General features: G+C 46.5%; 1 protein-coding gene across 1 annotated transcript in view; it reads right to left on the minus strand.

Moving 5' to 3' along the window:
• LOC121969786 (chromophore lyase CRL, chloroplastic-like) overlaps positions 1-11,899 on the minus strand; it is a 56,925-nt gene extending 45,026 nt beyond the window's left edge. Inside the window, exons 1-2 of the mRNA XM_042520032.1 lie at positions 11,558-11,899; positions 11,386-11,435 (exon numbers count right to left, since the gene is read on the minus strand). Of these exons, the coding sequence (XP_042375966.1) occupies positions 11,386-11,435; positions 11,558-11,737 (230 nt within the window). The 5' untranslated portion in view covers positions 11,738-11,899. The remainder of the gene's footprint in view (positions 1-11,385; positions 11,436-11,557) is intronic.
• Positions 11,900-14,400: the final 2,501 nt, after the last annotated feature.

The raw sequence follows: 14,400 nt of genomic DNA on the forward strand, positions 1-14,400 counted from the left end.
AAATGGCCGAGCGGAAGGGCTAAGAGAGGGCAGGACATAATGGGCGCGCCGCCCGGCTGGCGCGGGAAATTAGGGTCATCCGGACGACGCTATTCACGCCGGTCGGCCGGACGGACGTCCCGGCCGGGCGGTGGGTGAAGGATAGGAACATCTTCGGCGGTAGTCAAGTCCTATGGCTGGGCCGTACTACTGTCGACAACAAGGTGTTACGTTGTCCCATGAAGACATGGTGAGTATGTGATGGTGTCGGTAAGCTCTCGACAATCATACGAGGGTATACGGTGCGGACACGTATCGCCTCGGTGGGCGTCATTAGTTCTTTCACCACTCTATATAAAGAGCCTCTTCCTTCGCCGAACGCTCTTGGATTTTTGGAGCCACCTTTTGCTGTTTTACACGGCTTGGCGTTGAAGGTGCGCGGGAACCCTTCCCGGCCCGACTCTGCTGAGTTCAGCGGAGATTCGTGCGACCAGGAAGCCTACACCATCGACTAGGAGTGCGCCCACGTGCTGGCGTCCTTTGGTTGGCGGTTGGACGGATCGATTGGCGCCATCCGTGGGCGCTCCTGCATCCGATCGGCGGCCATGGGCGAGGGTGGGCGACAACACTTGGTGGCGCTCTCGAGCGAGGAACTTGACGCTCGATCGAGATAAGGGCCGCCCGACTCGTGGGCAAAACAAAAGCCACGGTAGGCGGTAGCGGCAGCAACATCGGCGTCGGTGGTCGGCGGAAGCACCACCGACCAGTTGCATTTCATCGAGCCTATTCCGCACCCAAGTCGTACCATGGGGATGGGGATCTTCCTCGGAGGAAGTGCTGGCGAGATGACGAAGGGAAAGCCCGAGCAGGCGCATTTCGGCGGATCGATCACCGATTTTGAGGCTATTCACGAGACCCTGCCCAAGCACTCTGGCGCCTCCGACGATCGGCGAGTCTGATGGGACAACCGAGCCGGATGATCATCGGATAAGTTCGATAACCACGGCTACTCTCCATTGATACGGATGGAGTAAAGTCTGGGTTTTCTTACCACTCTCTCGGGATCGACTCAACGGTGGTTTGGAGATTGCCGGGACGGATCCATCACGAACTTGAAGATTTTCGAACGGCCTTCCTTCACCATTTTGCAAGCGATCGGCTACGAAAAGCGGTGAGCTATTCGCCGTCAAGAAGCCGTGAATCGCGAGCTTACATCCATGAGTTGACCAGTGGCGATGGACATTCCAGCCACCTCGGAAACCATGATGAATGCCTTCACACAAGGCACGGTGGATGGGGATTTCTTCCGATCGCTCGTCAAGGCCCGAGACTATGATCACATGTTACAGGCGACGAATACATCAACGTAGAAGAGCCTGGCTAGGAAAAAGAAACTCGACGGCCTCCTCCCGGAAACAACCGCCGCTCATGACCGCCCGGAGGACCAGGGCGAAATGTCGATCCTCGTGCGGATCCAAGTGCAAGAGGTAGCCGCCCAGCGAAAAATGGACCTCGATGTTTTGCTCCTTCCACCGGACGGATACGCACAACCTGAGGATTGTCAAGTCTTCCTTCGTGGCTCGTCCTATGCCGGAATGGGACGACGGTCTCCCTCGATCGGCGACAGCGGAGAACTCGTGGCCGTCGGAGCGGTGATAGGCCCGACAACGGACTCCGTCGGCCGTTCCCGAGGAAGGAGAATCGCGGCGTCGGAGAGCGGTCTCGACCATCCGCTCGGAAGAGGAAAATAAAGCAATACTTCTCGAGATCAGCGTTATTCTTGGCGGGCGGCCGGAGGAGACTCAACCAGCTAGAAAAGGCGTCCGGCGACTCAGTTCGTATGGTGGTGTAGCCAAGAATGGCGGAAGGACCGAAATTAGTTCGGGCCGGGACTTGAAGGAGTTGAAGTACCCGTGCGATGCTCACGCTCGTGGCGGTAATAGCGATTACACTATTCACCGTGTATTTGTTGACACGGGGAGCTCGATCAACATCATATTCGAAGGCGTTCGATCGATTGCAATTGATCGAGCAGACTACCTATGACAACTCCACTATGGGTTCCTGTGCGAAGTTCGGTGGTCGACGGATCCGTCAGCCACCTCATTGGGAGAAGAGCGCTCGGAGGACAAGAACAACAAACCGTGGTAGTCGACTCTCCTCTTCCTATAATGTCATTTTGGGACGGCTGCTCGGAATTCGAGCGGTCGTCTCGACCTTCCATCGAAGATCAAGTTCGGTGGAGAAGCCGGGAGAATGCAGGAGATCGGTTAGCGGCTCGGCGATGTTACATCGAGATAGTCAAGCGGAAGTAAGAGCCGTGCGGAAGGCCGCCATCACCGAAAAGCCACCCTCTTTGATTTATGAAGAAAAGGAGGAATTCACCTGACCCGATCGGATGCCACGACTTTTATTGCGTCCGATCGGAAGAAAAGCGAAAGAGGAGCTGATCAATGCCTCGAAGAAATCATGATGTCTTCGTCGGTGACACGCGTGAGTTGCGAATTTGCGGCGTAGCGCGCCTGAGTTACGTGTCGGCGGGGCTCGGCGATGAAACAAAGAAAAGGATTTGGTGCGGCGAATGCCATCATCCGGCAGAGGTGGAAAAGCTTTTGAAAGCCGGCCGTATACGCGCGGTTCCCAGTGGCTGGCTAACGTAGTGTTAGTCTCAACCGAGCAACAAGTGGAAGTGTCGTTGATTTTCGGGATCTCAACAAGCTTGCGAAAGATTTTTATCCTCTTGGGATAGATCATTTGGTGGACTCTGGTAAGTGCATGAATTAATCTGTGCTCGGCGCTACGGTATCACCAGTCTGCTCGCGTGAAGATCGAAAAGGTTAGCCGTGACGAAGCGGCACTTATTGCTATAATGTCATGCCGTTCGATTGAAAGAATGCGGGGCCATATCATGATGAATAAAGTATTGGAGAGCGATCGGTGAATCTAGAAGTTTATGTAGACGACATTCTCATTAAGTCCGTCCGGCGATCTCTTGAACATGGAGGAAACCTTCGAGCATGTGAAATATAGTCAAGCTAAATCCCGAGTACTGTCGAGGAAAAGGAGGCTTTACGGGTGCATGTAATGAGCGGGGAATCAAGCAAATCAACAAGGTGAAAGTTCTGAGATATGCCGCCTCAAGAAATATAAAGGGAAGTGCGTTTGGCCGGTCGGATCACCTCTGTCGAGTTCATCTCCAAAACCGACCGGGTCTTCCTTTTTAAGATCTTCTGTAGCTACTGAAATTTTCTTGGGACGAAGAATGCAAGGCGTTCGAAGATTTGAAGGCATTCTGAACTCTCTCGATATTAGCAAGCATTGGGTGAGCCACTTATATGTCTTGTCTTGACGAGCACTTGATCGGCTCGACTTTAGTGGTCGGCGAGAAGAGCACATATATTTCCTTAGTCGCATTTAAAGATCTTTGAATCTCGCTATCTTGGGCTTGAGAAGCGGCTTTCGCTCACAGTTACGGCCGCTCGGCATGTCGCATACTTCTGGCGTCGATCATTGTTAAAACTAATAGCCCGGCTCGGCGTGTCCTACTAAATCGGAGGCATCCGGACGGCTCGTGAATGGACGCGGAGTTGAGTGGTTGATATCGATACCGGCCCGCTCGGCGATCAGCGCGATCCTTGGCGATTCGTGGTTGAGGTCTGGCCGGGGGAAGCTATGTGGAGAATATGTGGATGGGTCGTCCACTCGGCTCGAGCGGGATTGGAATATTGTTGCTCTCCCCTGAAGAAAAGATGCACTTATCAGTCGGCTAGATTATAAAGCTACAACGATGAGGCGAATATGAGGCCCTCATGGTGGCTTGAGTTGCCCGTGTAGGGCCAGGCGGGTAACGCTCGTTGGTTCTCGGTTGGCGCTCGGACTCTCTAGTACCTTGAAAGTGTAATGCTCGACTCAAGCTCTGTGAAGCCTTGAAAGCTCAAAGCTGATTTTAGAAGTTATTGTTCGGAAGATATCGAGCGAAAATCAGCGGACCGGCAGTTAGCCAACTCATGAGCTCGATACTGCCGATCGCCGTTCGGTGATTGAAAAGTATTGTTGGTGGCACGTATCGTGGATGGCGGGCCTCATGATTCAAGCGGGAGAACACCCATCGTGAGTTCCTCGCTCGGGCGCCACATCATCAATGAGTATGAGCTCGGCTATTAAGGAAAAGCATGGTTCGCTTTCATCGGCGATCGACTTCTGAAAGGCCTTCTCGCGCGTTGTTAAAATCGTGAGTTCGGAGGACTTCGCCCATCCTCAAGAAGTACATGAGGATCGTGCGGAGGGCATCCGGCGGACGATCGTTGGTCGAAGATCCTCTGGCGGGTACTTTTGTGACTTTATAGCGGGCCGCTCGGACCGTGTCGGCGTGCCTTCGTGCGAGTACCATACTTAACCACCGGCCGCGGAGGAAATGAAAGCATCTACGGTCGTGTCCGTTCGACCCGATGGGAATGGATATCGTTGGTCCATTTCTATGGCGACCGAACGGAAATTTCTACTAGTGGCGGTAGATTATTTTTCCAGTGGGTGGAAGTAGCCAGCCGGATCACCGAACAAATGGTCGAAAAGTTCGTATGGCAACACATCGTTTCGGTTGGCGTCCCTCGGCCGATTTCCGAAACGGACGTGATTCACGGGAAGGTCTTTGGAGGATTGGTCGAAGAGCTACGGTATCGAGCAACACTTCGCGTCGTGGCGTATCCCAAGCGAAGTCGGCCGAAGTAGCGATCGGGAAATTCTTGATGCGCTCGGCTCGACCGTTCGGGAGGAAGTTGGCGGATGAAGTCTTGGGCGTCTTGTGGGCCATCGGACGACTCGAAGGAAGGACAGGCGTCGCACCATTCCATTTGGTGTATGGTGGCGAGGCGGTTATTCGGTTGAAGTCGGCGTCGAGTCCATCCGGATTCGAGTTATGATGATGGCGAGCGGAGGAGCATGGGTGGATTTGGTCGACGAGGCGAGCAGGCGTCCGTTCGGTGATGGTATCTGGCGTGGATGAAGCAAAATTACAACGCCGTGTAATCCCCGGATCATCCAGTCGGCGATCTTGTCTGGAAGAAAGTCGGCCGGTCGGATGTCGATAAGTTAGAAGCTCACAGGCGGGCCTTGAGGTTATTGAAGCTCCGATCGGGCGTATTATTAGAGGATGAAGGCGGCACTAGATCGGCCGTGGAGTCGAATAATCTCCGACCTTATCGGCGGGGTGAAAGGTGCACGAATGTAAATCATTTTTGTATATGTTAGTCGCCCGTGTCCTTGTAATGCAGCAAAGGATGGTCAATGGAGTCGCCGATCGGCAGCGTCAAAGTTAACCTTGAAGACCGTCGAGCTCGGCGTTAAATATCGAGGAGCCGGCGGCGTCTATAAACATCCGGCGGATGGCGTTCACGTGATCGATCAGCGACATCACATTCGTCGAGACCAGCTGTCTGGTGGCTCGTTTATCAATGTGTCGGTAAACCCCTTTGGGGGTAAGCGCGAGCAAAAGTTGGTCGTAGAGTTAAAAGATATTAGCGTGTAAGCGAGCGGCGGTTTCTTTAGAGCAGAAGCGGTGCTCGATCGCGTGATAAAGACATTAAAACAATCGACATGCGGTAGGCGTGATGTCGGCGTGGTGCGGAAGAGTTTTAAAGAACACTTCAAAGAGAAGAGCGAAACAGAAGTTGAAGGAGCAGAAAGGATTATCTATTATACCTTTGGGTGAACGAAAAGTTGGGTCGAGCAGTGGAATACAAAAAGTTCATACAGGAAAACGCTTATCGCGTCGAAGTCGAAAATGAGGGGATGGCGTCCATCACGATCGCGAGGTCCTCGGGATAGCCCATTTCGGTGGGCGGTGGCCCTTGGTCTTGGGTAACCCCCGCCTTGATCGCTTCTTGAAAGTGAGGATATCTTGTCGGTGAACTTCTCTCGAAATCTTCCGACGGAGATCGCCTTCCTCGCCGTCGAGCGGGCGACTCCCCTCTTGATATTCTTTGGTAGCGGCGTGGGCCTCGTCGTGGCGGCTTGGAGATCCTTAGTCTCCGTCAATCTTTGGAGATCGGTAGGCGGCTCTCTTCTCGGTAGCAGAGCATCCGGATCCTTGATCGTTGCTCCGGCCTCGGATCTCCACTTTCGTCGGTCCGTATCCTCGATGGCTGGAGCTTAGGGTGGTCGCCGTCTTGATCTCCTTATCTCGTTGCTTGATCGTGCCTCAGCGAACGACCTTGCTCGCGGATCGGAAGCCCTTTCCGCTCGGCTTCGGTGACAGGCGGCCGTCGATTGTTGGTTGTCCCGTGACTTTAAGTTTTCTCGATTCGTCCTCATTCGGCCCGATTGCTAATGGCAATCACTCTACCGATTCTACGTGCAGGTGAATAAGTTAAAACTTGATTGACTACACGAATAAAGAAGAAGCGTACCCGATGGCGTGTTGGAGGTTCTTGTCGTAGCTGCCACAGGTCGTCCCTTTTATGCGTGCGGCGTCCTCAAGCTTTGCGGTGGCCCGTCAGGTGATCTGCGCTCGGGGACCCTGGCCGTCGATGCGACCGTATATTTCTCGAGGGGGCGAGCGGTCTTAATTAAATTGAGCCGCTCGGCTCGCTCCGAGAGGCATCGGCCTTCGGTGGATGAGGAGGAAGGTCGTGACGCGTCTGAGCGAGTTCTAGAAGGCTGGATGGCGGCACCTCGGGCGCCCTCGGAGAGCCGTGTGGGGTCGGAGTATTCTCGAGGAAATCGTCCCGGACGGAGCATCCGCGCCCGCTCGGGTTGTGGCTCATCAAGTGGAGAGGCGGGTGTCGGGCGGCGGCGCTTCAGTGACTAGCGGAACATCGTCGGTAGAGCGGCCCTCCACCTCGGCTTGGGTGGGAGGTTCAGTGGCCCGATGCCTCCTCGAGGGAGGCAGTGGCGGCTGCGGCTTCAGGGGCCCTCACTTGGGGTCGGATCACCAAGTCCCTCGGCGACCTCTTTGTTCGTCACCGCCTCGATCTGAGCGGCTTTGAGCTTCTCGGTCGCCTTGGCGCGCCACATGACTTCAGAAGCAAAAATAAATCGGTTAGAACAAAACAAACGGGAAGATAAGGGAACTTACTCATCTGCAGGCAGATCGGTGTAGTAGAGGACAAGCCAAATATGTGCATTACTCCCGAAAGGAGCAGATCGATATGATAGCGTTGACCGACCAGCCGTTAATTGCGTGAAGGTAGGGCGTCGCCTCTAAATTTGCGACTCATTTGCTGCCGTCGCCGTCTGCCGCAATGCGAAAAGTTGGCGCTCGGAAGCGTATATAGAAAAAGTGCTCCTTCCAATGTTTGTTGGAGCTTGGAATGCCATCGAAGAGAACGAAACCTATCCTAGATTGAAAACAAAAGTTCCCCACTCGGCTGCTTGGGATAGTAAAAGTAGTGGAAGATTTTTGGATCTAAGGGGATGCCGTTCAGTTTGAACAAAACTATTACTCCGCTCGCTGCCTAATAGAGTTGGGAACTACCGCCGAGCGGAATGCGGAAGTAATTGCAGACTTGCAGGAAAAATTCATGGGGTGGGAAGCGTGGTCAGGCGAGGTGGTCTCGGAAAAAAAAAGCTGTCTTGGATCGGTGATTCGTGAGGCCGTCGGTGGTGTGGCTAATACTTTTTGGTGGTCGGAAGGAATGTCGTGAAGTCAGGCGAGGGCCTTGGCGTCCTCCTTGTCAACGACTTTCCGTGGTGAGTACCATAGACCGGAGCACCGGGTTGGCTGCAGTACTAGTCATGATCGAAGACAGAATGCGGACGAAGGGGAAGGTTGAGCAAGGAATGGAGAAACCGAATGAAGAAGCGATTAACGAGAAAGCGTTGGGAATGAGAAAGAGGGTCTTCTGACAAGAAAGATGATCGACGGGGCACTGGGTTGCGAAAAGTTGAGGCGAGTCATGGGAGAAAAAGCAGGCGGGAGGCGGGAGGAGGAGGAACCAACAATCTGGCGGAAGCGAAGTCGTGGGCTTTATATCGCCGCCCGGAGCAACCTCCACCGTCCGATCAGTCGTTGATAACGAGGCCATCGTCAGTTCATTTGAGCCGGCATCATCGGTGGCGCCACCGCGTCTGACGTAACGCCACGATCGCCGCGTGTCGGCCAGGATATTGGCACGTTAATGAGCTCCCTTAGTGCCTTGTGCGTGATGGGTAGTAAGAGAGGCGTAGAGCGCAGTTCAAGAGAACCAAGGCGTGGACAAGATATCTGGCGGCGTGCGGCAATCATTGCTCGGTCGGATCGCGATCCGGTCGGTCGGACTTCGCCTCCTTCGACTAGACTCGGGGAGGCGTGATCGGTGGTAGGCAGGGACCCCTAACAAGGGTCGAGGCCGTGGGGTCGAGGACAGTGGTCCGTCGAAGTGTGAGCCGGACCGGACGTGATGAAAGGACGGCCGATCGGCTGCTCGTTACGTCTCGTAGTGAAAGACGTCGTGGCAATTCGGGTTCGGCGCTCGATGAAGTAGTAAATGGTAAGCGGAAGGGCTAAGAGGCGGGACATAATGGGCGCCGCCCGTTGTAGGAAATTGGGCCATCCGGACGACGCTATTCAGCCGGTCGGCGGACGGACGTCCGTAGGCGGTGGGTGAAGGATAGAACATCTTCGACGGTATCAAGTCATGGCTGGGCCGTACTCTAAGTCGACAACAAGGTGTTCGTTGTCCCATGAACATGGTGACATGGCGGTATGGTGTCGGGTAAGCTCTCGGCAGTCATACAGGGGTATGGGGCTGCGGACACGTATGCGCCTCGGTGGACGTGCATTAGTTCTTTCACCGCTCTATATAAAGAGCCTCTTCCTTCGCCGGAGGTACGCGCTCTTGGATTTTTGGAGCTACCTTTTGCTGTTCGCTTACCTGACTTGAGCGTCGGAGGGTCGCCGCCGGGAACCCCTTCCCGGCCCGACTTCTGTACAGGTTCGCCGGAGATTCGTGCAACCCAACGGAAGCCTACACCATCGACTAGAAGTGCGCCACGTGCCCAGCGTCCTTTGGTTCGGCGGTTCGGACAGGATCATTTAGGATATTCATCCTCAGATCACAAAACTTGATCCAAAATCTCTAAAATGTGTTTTTCTTGGGTATTCTCAGGTTCAAAAAGGATATAGATGATACTATCCTAATGTTAGCAAGTATTTGGTGTCCATTAATGTTACTTTTCTTGAAACCACACCTTTATTTCCCTCTACCAATCGTCCTAGCTAGGGGAAGGATGATGATTTATTATTTTATATTGTTACATTCTCTATTTTTTATCCTACTAAATTTATTCTTGTTAAGCTTCCCATACAACAAGTTTATTCTCGGCAACATATACCTCCTAACCCATTTCCTACACTAGCTTCTTTGTCAATGATCTATCAATTACTCTTCACAAAGCTAAGCATCAATGCACTTATCCAGTGTCTTCTTTTATATCTTATAATCACTTATCAACATCTTCTTGATCCTTTATTGCATCTCTCGAACTCGATTTCATCTAGGTTGGCATAATGCTATGATCAAAGAAATGAATGCTCTGGATGATAATGGTTCTTGGACCCTAGTCAAATTACCTACACAAAAGAAGGCAATTGGATGCAAATGAGTGTTTGCAATTAAAGTTGATCGTGATGGGTCTATTGCTTGACTAAAAGTCTGCCTTGTTGCAAAAGACTATGCCAAAAATTATGGAGTGGATTATTCCAATACATTTTATCCTGTCGCTAAATTTCATTCCATCCGATTATTTATTTCCATAGTGGCCCCTCATAATTGGCCCTTACATCAATTAGATATTAAAAATATTTTTTTCCATGGTGATCTTCAAGAGGAAGTCTATATGGAGCAACCGCCAAGATTTGTTGCTAGGAGGAGTTTGGAAAAGTCTGTCATTTTCATAAATCCTTATATGGTTTACTACAAAGATTTGTCAAATTTAGTCAAGTGATTGAGAAATGTAAGTCTGCTGTGTTCTACAAAAGTCTGCAGTGGGCATCATCTTATTGGTCATTTATGTGGATGATATTGTCATTAGGAATGATATTGCAAAATGTTGTCTCTTAAATCCTTTCTTCACAATCAATTTCATACAAAGCATTTGGTTAGGGATTTTAAAATACTTCTCAGAAGTTGAGGTAACATGAAGTAAGAAAGGAATAGTTAATCATTAGGCAGCTGTAGAACAAATTTTTTCTATTTGAAAGGAGCATTTGGATGAGGTAACTTATATAGCAAATATGGTCATATTAAGGTTGAGTGTTTTTCAGATGTTAATTGGGGAAGATCCAAGGATGATCGAAGATCCACATGTGGTGATTGTGTCTTTGTCCAGAGAATCTAGTTTCATGGAAAAGTAAGAAGTAGAATGTTGTCTCGCGTTCAAGTGCAAACTCAAAATATAAAGGTATGGCAAAATAATTTGGATATATCAGCTTTTGAACTAAAGTAGATCTTAAAACTCTAGTACCAACCAAATTGTGGTATGATAACCACGCGGCTCTCATATTGCTTCTAATCCCGTATTTTATGAGCGAACTAAACATATTAAAATTGATTGTTATTTTGTCCATGAAAAAAATCAGCAAGGATTAATCTTGATAGGTATGTGAAGACAAGAAAAGAGTTGGGAGATATTTTCACAAAAACTTTAAATGGGACTCTCAAGTCAATTATCTTTGTAACAAGCTAGGCATGATCAATGTCTATGCCCCAGCTTTAGTGGAAGTGTTACAAATTATATAAATAGAAAAAGAAAATATAGTGATATGATTTATCTTGATTGTAGGAATTGATCGTAGGGATTTAATTAAGTCTAGAGTAACTATGTATACATATGTATGAGATTCATGAATAAAGAAACACATAACATATTTTAATTCCACCAAAATTTCTTAACCAAGCCAATTCTCAAAAAGGAAATTAGTATATGCAATTGAACCTCAAAAATTATCATCTCAAATTTGAGTACAGAAGAATAGGAAGAAGGATTCCATTCCTTTTGGGTATCTTGCTATTTTTTTTCTTTTATCGATATTTGACCACTTCAGGAGGGATTGGCAATCCAAACTATTTTAACAATTAGAATTGTAACGCATAATCTTCTTGGCTTATTCCCGATAAATGAGGTCATCCAAAAACATTGAATTGAAATTTCAAATTTCATAATATCTTCCAGCCCAAATAAGTTAGCCAATATATATATATATATATATATATATATAGACATTCAAAATTGAGGATGATAGGATTCTTAAAACTTGATGATCCTTGATGGAGAAGATATTATTGAGCCCATTCAAATTGCATTCAGGAGACAGATAAAATGGTGAGCATAAATTCATCCTAAGAGCTACTGCAACAGAAATCTGAAGAAACCAAAAGAATCGAGGAAAGAAGGAGAAAAAAAAAAGAGGAAGAGAAATTTTGCCTGCACCTTATATTGAAGTAATCGTCAGGATCTCTGCGAGCCTGCTCCCGAGAAAACTTTACAGAGAAAAAGGCAAATCAAGCAGTTTGTATGCTTTCCAGATTCACCCGAATGCAAAAAAGAAAAAAAAAGGAAGGGAAAGACAAAAAAGGCAAGGATGGGGAAACCGTGAGGGAACCTTCTCCCCGACGAGGGAATTCGTAACGGCGCGGGCGTGGTCCCATCGGGTGGCGGACTTCCTCATCCGCTTCAGTAAAAGGGCACCGCCCAGCAAAAGCAGCGCCTTGAGGACCAGCCCGCGAGCGCGGCCGGAAGGCGTCCCGGAGCCGCTGCTGCTCGGCTCCGCGCTCGAGACCATCCTCCTTCCGCCGCCACCCAGCCCCCCGTCCTCCTCCGCGCAACCAGGAAGAGAATTCGACAGCTGGGCAGGAGATAGAAAGGAGCTCCGATGGCGAATGGAGCCTCTGTAGGGTTTGGATTTGACCACCGACGCTACGCTCAAATTTTGGGCGATGTCAAATTATTTTCGAACAAAAGGATAATTAAACATTAAAGAAACTTGGGCCGACGTAGTTGATTTTACATGTTACCCCGTACTTCATTTTCAAATTGTCCAAAATATATAGCTTTTTTTGCATTTTTCTTTTCCATAATACTCTTCATTTTATTTTATTTTTTTAAAAAAAACTTAATCTTCCGAGTCTCCTCTTTCATCACTGTTTTCTCCATTATCAGATCACTAGCGGTGGCTACGCCCTTTCACCTTCACTGAGACATAGTAAATTGATGATGATTTGAGATCAAGATTGAACTTTAGACCAATATATGGTAGCCAAATCTATCGATTTTAAAAGGGGTGCCAGGGGTGAGCTTTCGTCATCATTCCATTCCAACTCTGTTCACTCTCTCTTTTCATGGTACTGACATCGTTGTACTGCATTTTTTCAGCATTTGATCTTTTTTATAAGTTTCTTGTTATTGTTAGAAGTAGAGCTCAACGAGTCGGAGAAGTCGGTCATGAGAGGAGGAAAATAAGTGCTTTTAGAGGATGAGACCAACTTCGTCGATTTTTCATCGGAAAGCAGCTTCGGTTGCAAGAGTGTCAATGCATCCCTAATAACAAATTAAATTTTTTATTTCAAATTAAAGATATGAACTTTGTATATTTTAGGGCAATTCTATTTTTTTACTGTAGTTGTTTGATGAAATGTCAAGACAAACAATGATGGAGGAAACTCATCGAGACAGAGATGAAGGAGAATGGATGAAAGATTAGAAATTTTTAGAGGAAAAAATAAAATTATGTATACATTTAACCAAGCTTATTTAATAGTATGCATACTAAATTTACACTATAGGTCCATGTCACTAATTCTTCATGAGTAATAAAGTTTCAGTAATTTAACATGTAAAATAATAAATTTCACTTGTCTTACCTAAACTTTATGTAATTTTAAAAATTTTATCTATTATGATATTCATAATCAGGAAAATAATTAATTTTTATATGCGAATTAGCATTTTATTTCCTATTTTTTTAATTTTCTTGTATTGATGATGATTTTTTCTAGTAAGTTATTTCTAGTTTTTTTTATACTTTCATTGTCTTTCTTTCTAGATATGATCTTTGATTGTTGAATCTACAAGGGCATACTAAGGATGGCCACTTGAGCTATTTTACTACATAGAATCATCTAGGATACTTGGATTAGACAATTTATTTTTTTATTGGATGAAATAGAAAACTTTGCTCTTCCTATGTAATATAATCACAAGTATAACGATTTGATGTAAATATTGAAAAGGAATATTCGTAATATTTTTTTATTATTGTTGCATACATAACTATTATTGATGTATACTGCTAATTGTTATTTTGTTTAAATTATTGTGTTCTTTATATGTATTATTGTTGTAATATGTGTTATTGTAAAACTTATAAAATTGTTGTTGCTATTATATTTATTGTTGTAATTTTCTAGTAAAATTAATATTTTTTTATAGTATGATAATTATTTTTTATTAGATTATTATTATTGTTGAAATATTGTAGTTACTAGTTTACCTGTTGTAAATTGATATTTGGTTTATTGTAAAATGATTTTATACTAGTATTTAAAAATATTATTATTTTAATATATGTTGGTAAAGAAATTATTGATAAGATTTTATCAAATAACTTTGTTTATAAAATAATATTGAGTATGACATATTAAAGAAATGAATTTGTGTTATTAGTTTTGAAAAAAAAATTGCTCTCAATACGATGTATTTCATATATGGTTAAGGATATGGTTGGGAGAATTAGATGAATATATAAGTCCTGGTTTCATATTATTTTTGAGTTTTTTAGGTTCATTAGCCACTTTTGGGACAAAATTAGATGATGAACCTACGACATTCTAAAAATAGGAAATTTATCAAATTGAAACTTATTCAGAATCTTCAATTTGATATATTATGTGTCTCGTAGTTCATTTGAATCAAAAGTTATGGCCTCTCAAATTTATAACTTGTAATTATAGTAGTTATGATTTTGTAGCTACTACAATATATTATTGATCTTTAGCAATAACGCGTTGTTGATCTTCAGAGCATTAGCAACAACATGTTACTGGTCTTCAGAAGATCAACAACAACGTGTTGAGAATCGGTAGCCGGCTAAAAGGGGGGTTAAATTGACGTTAACCCCAAATTGTTCGCTTTCCTACGTATTCATTAGTGCAGTGGAAATACAAGCAAATATAAACATAAAAGCTAAAGACAAGAAAGAACAAGCAAACCACTAACACATTTATTTACATGGCTCAGAGATTAGGACTCCTACTCCATGACTATCCATAAGATGGACAATCCCTATGATCCTTCAATGGATCAAGCCAGGCAACCTCCGGCTAGTATGAACTCCTTCTCGGTGGAGTAAATCTCGCACAACCTTGATCAATACACTACACTCCAATCAGAGCTCAAGTTAGACTACTAACAGGAGTTTTCCACTCCTGCTTCGTTAACTAAGGCTAG

This window comes from Zingiber officinale, chromosome 4A (assembly GCF_018446385.1).
Source record: "Zingiber officinale cultivar Zhangliang chromosome 4A, Zo_v1.1, whole genome shotgun sequence".
In the NCBI taxonomy this organism is placed as follows: Eukaryota; Viridiplantae; Streptophyta; class Magnoliopsida; order Zingiberales; family Zingiberaceae; genus Zingiber; species Zingiber officinale.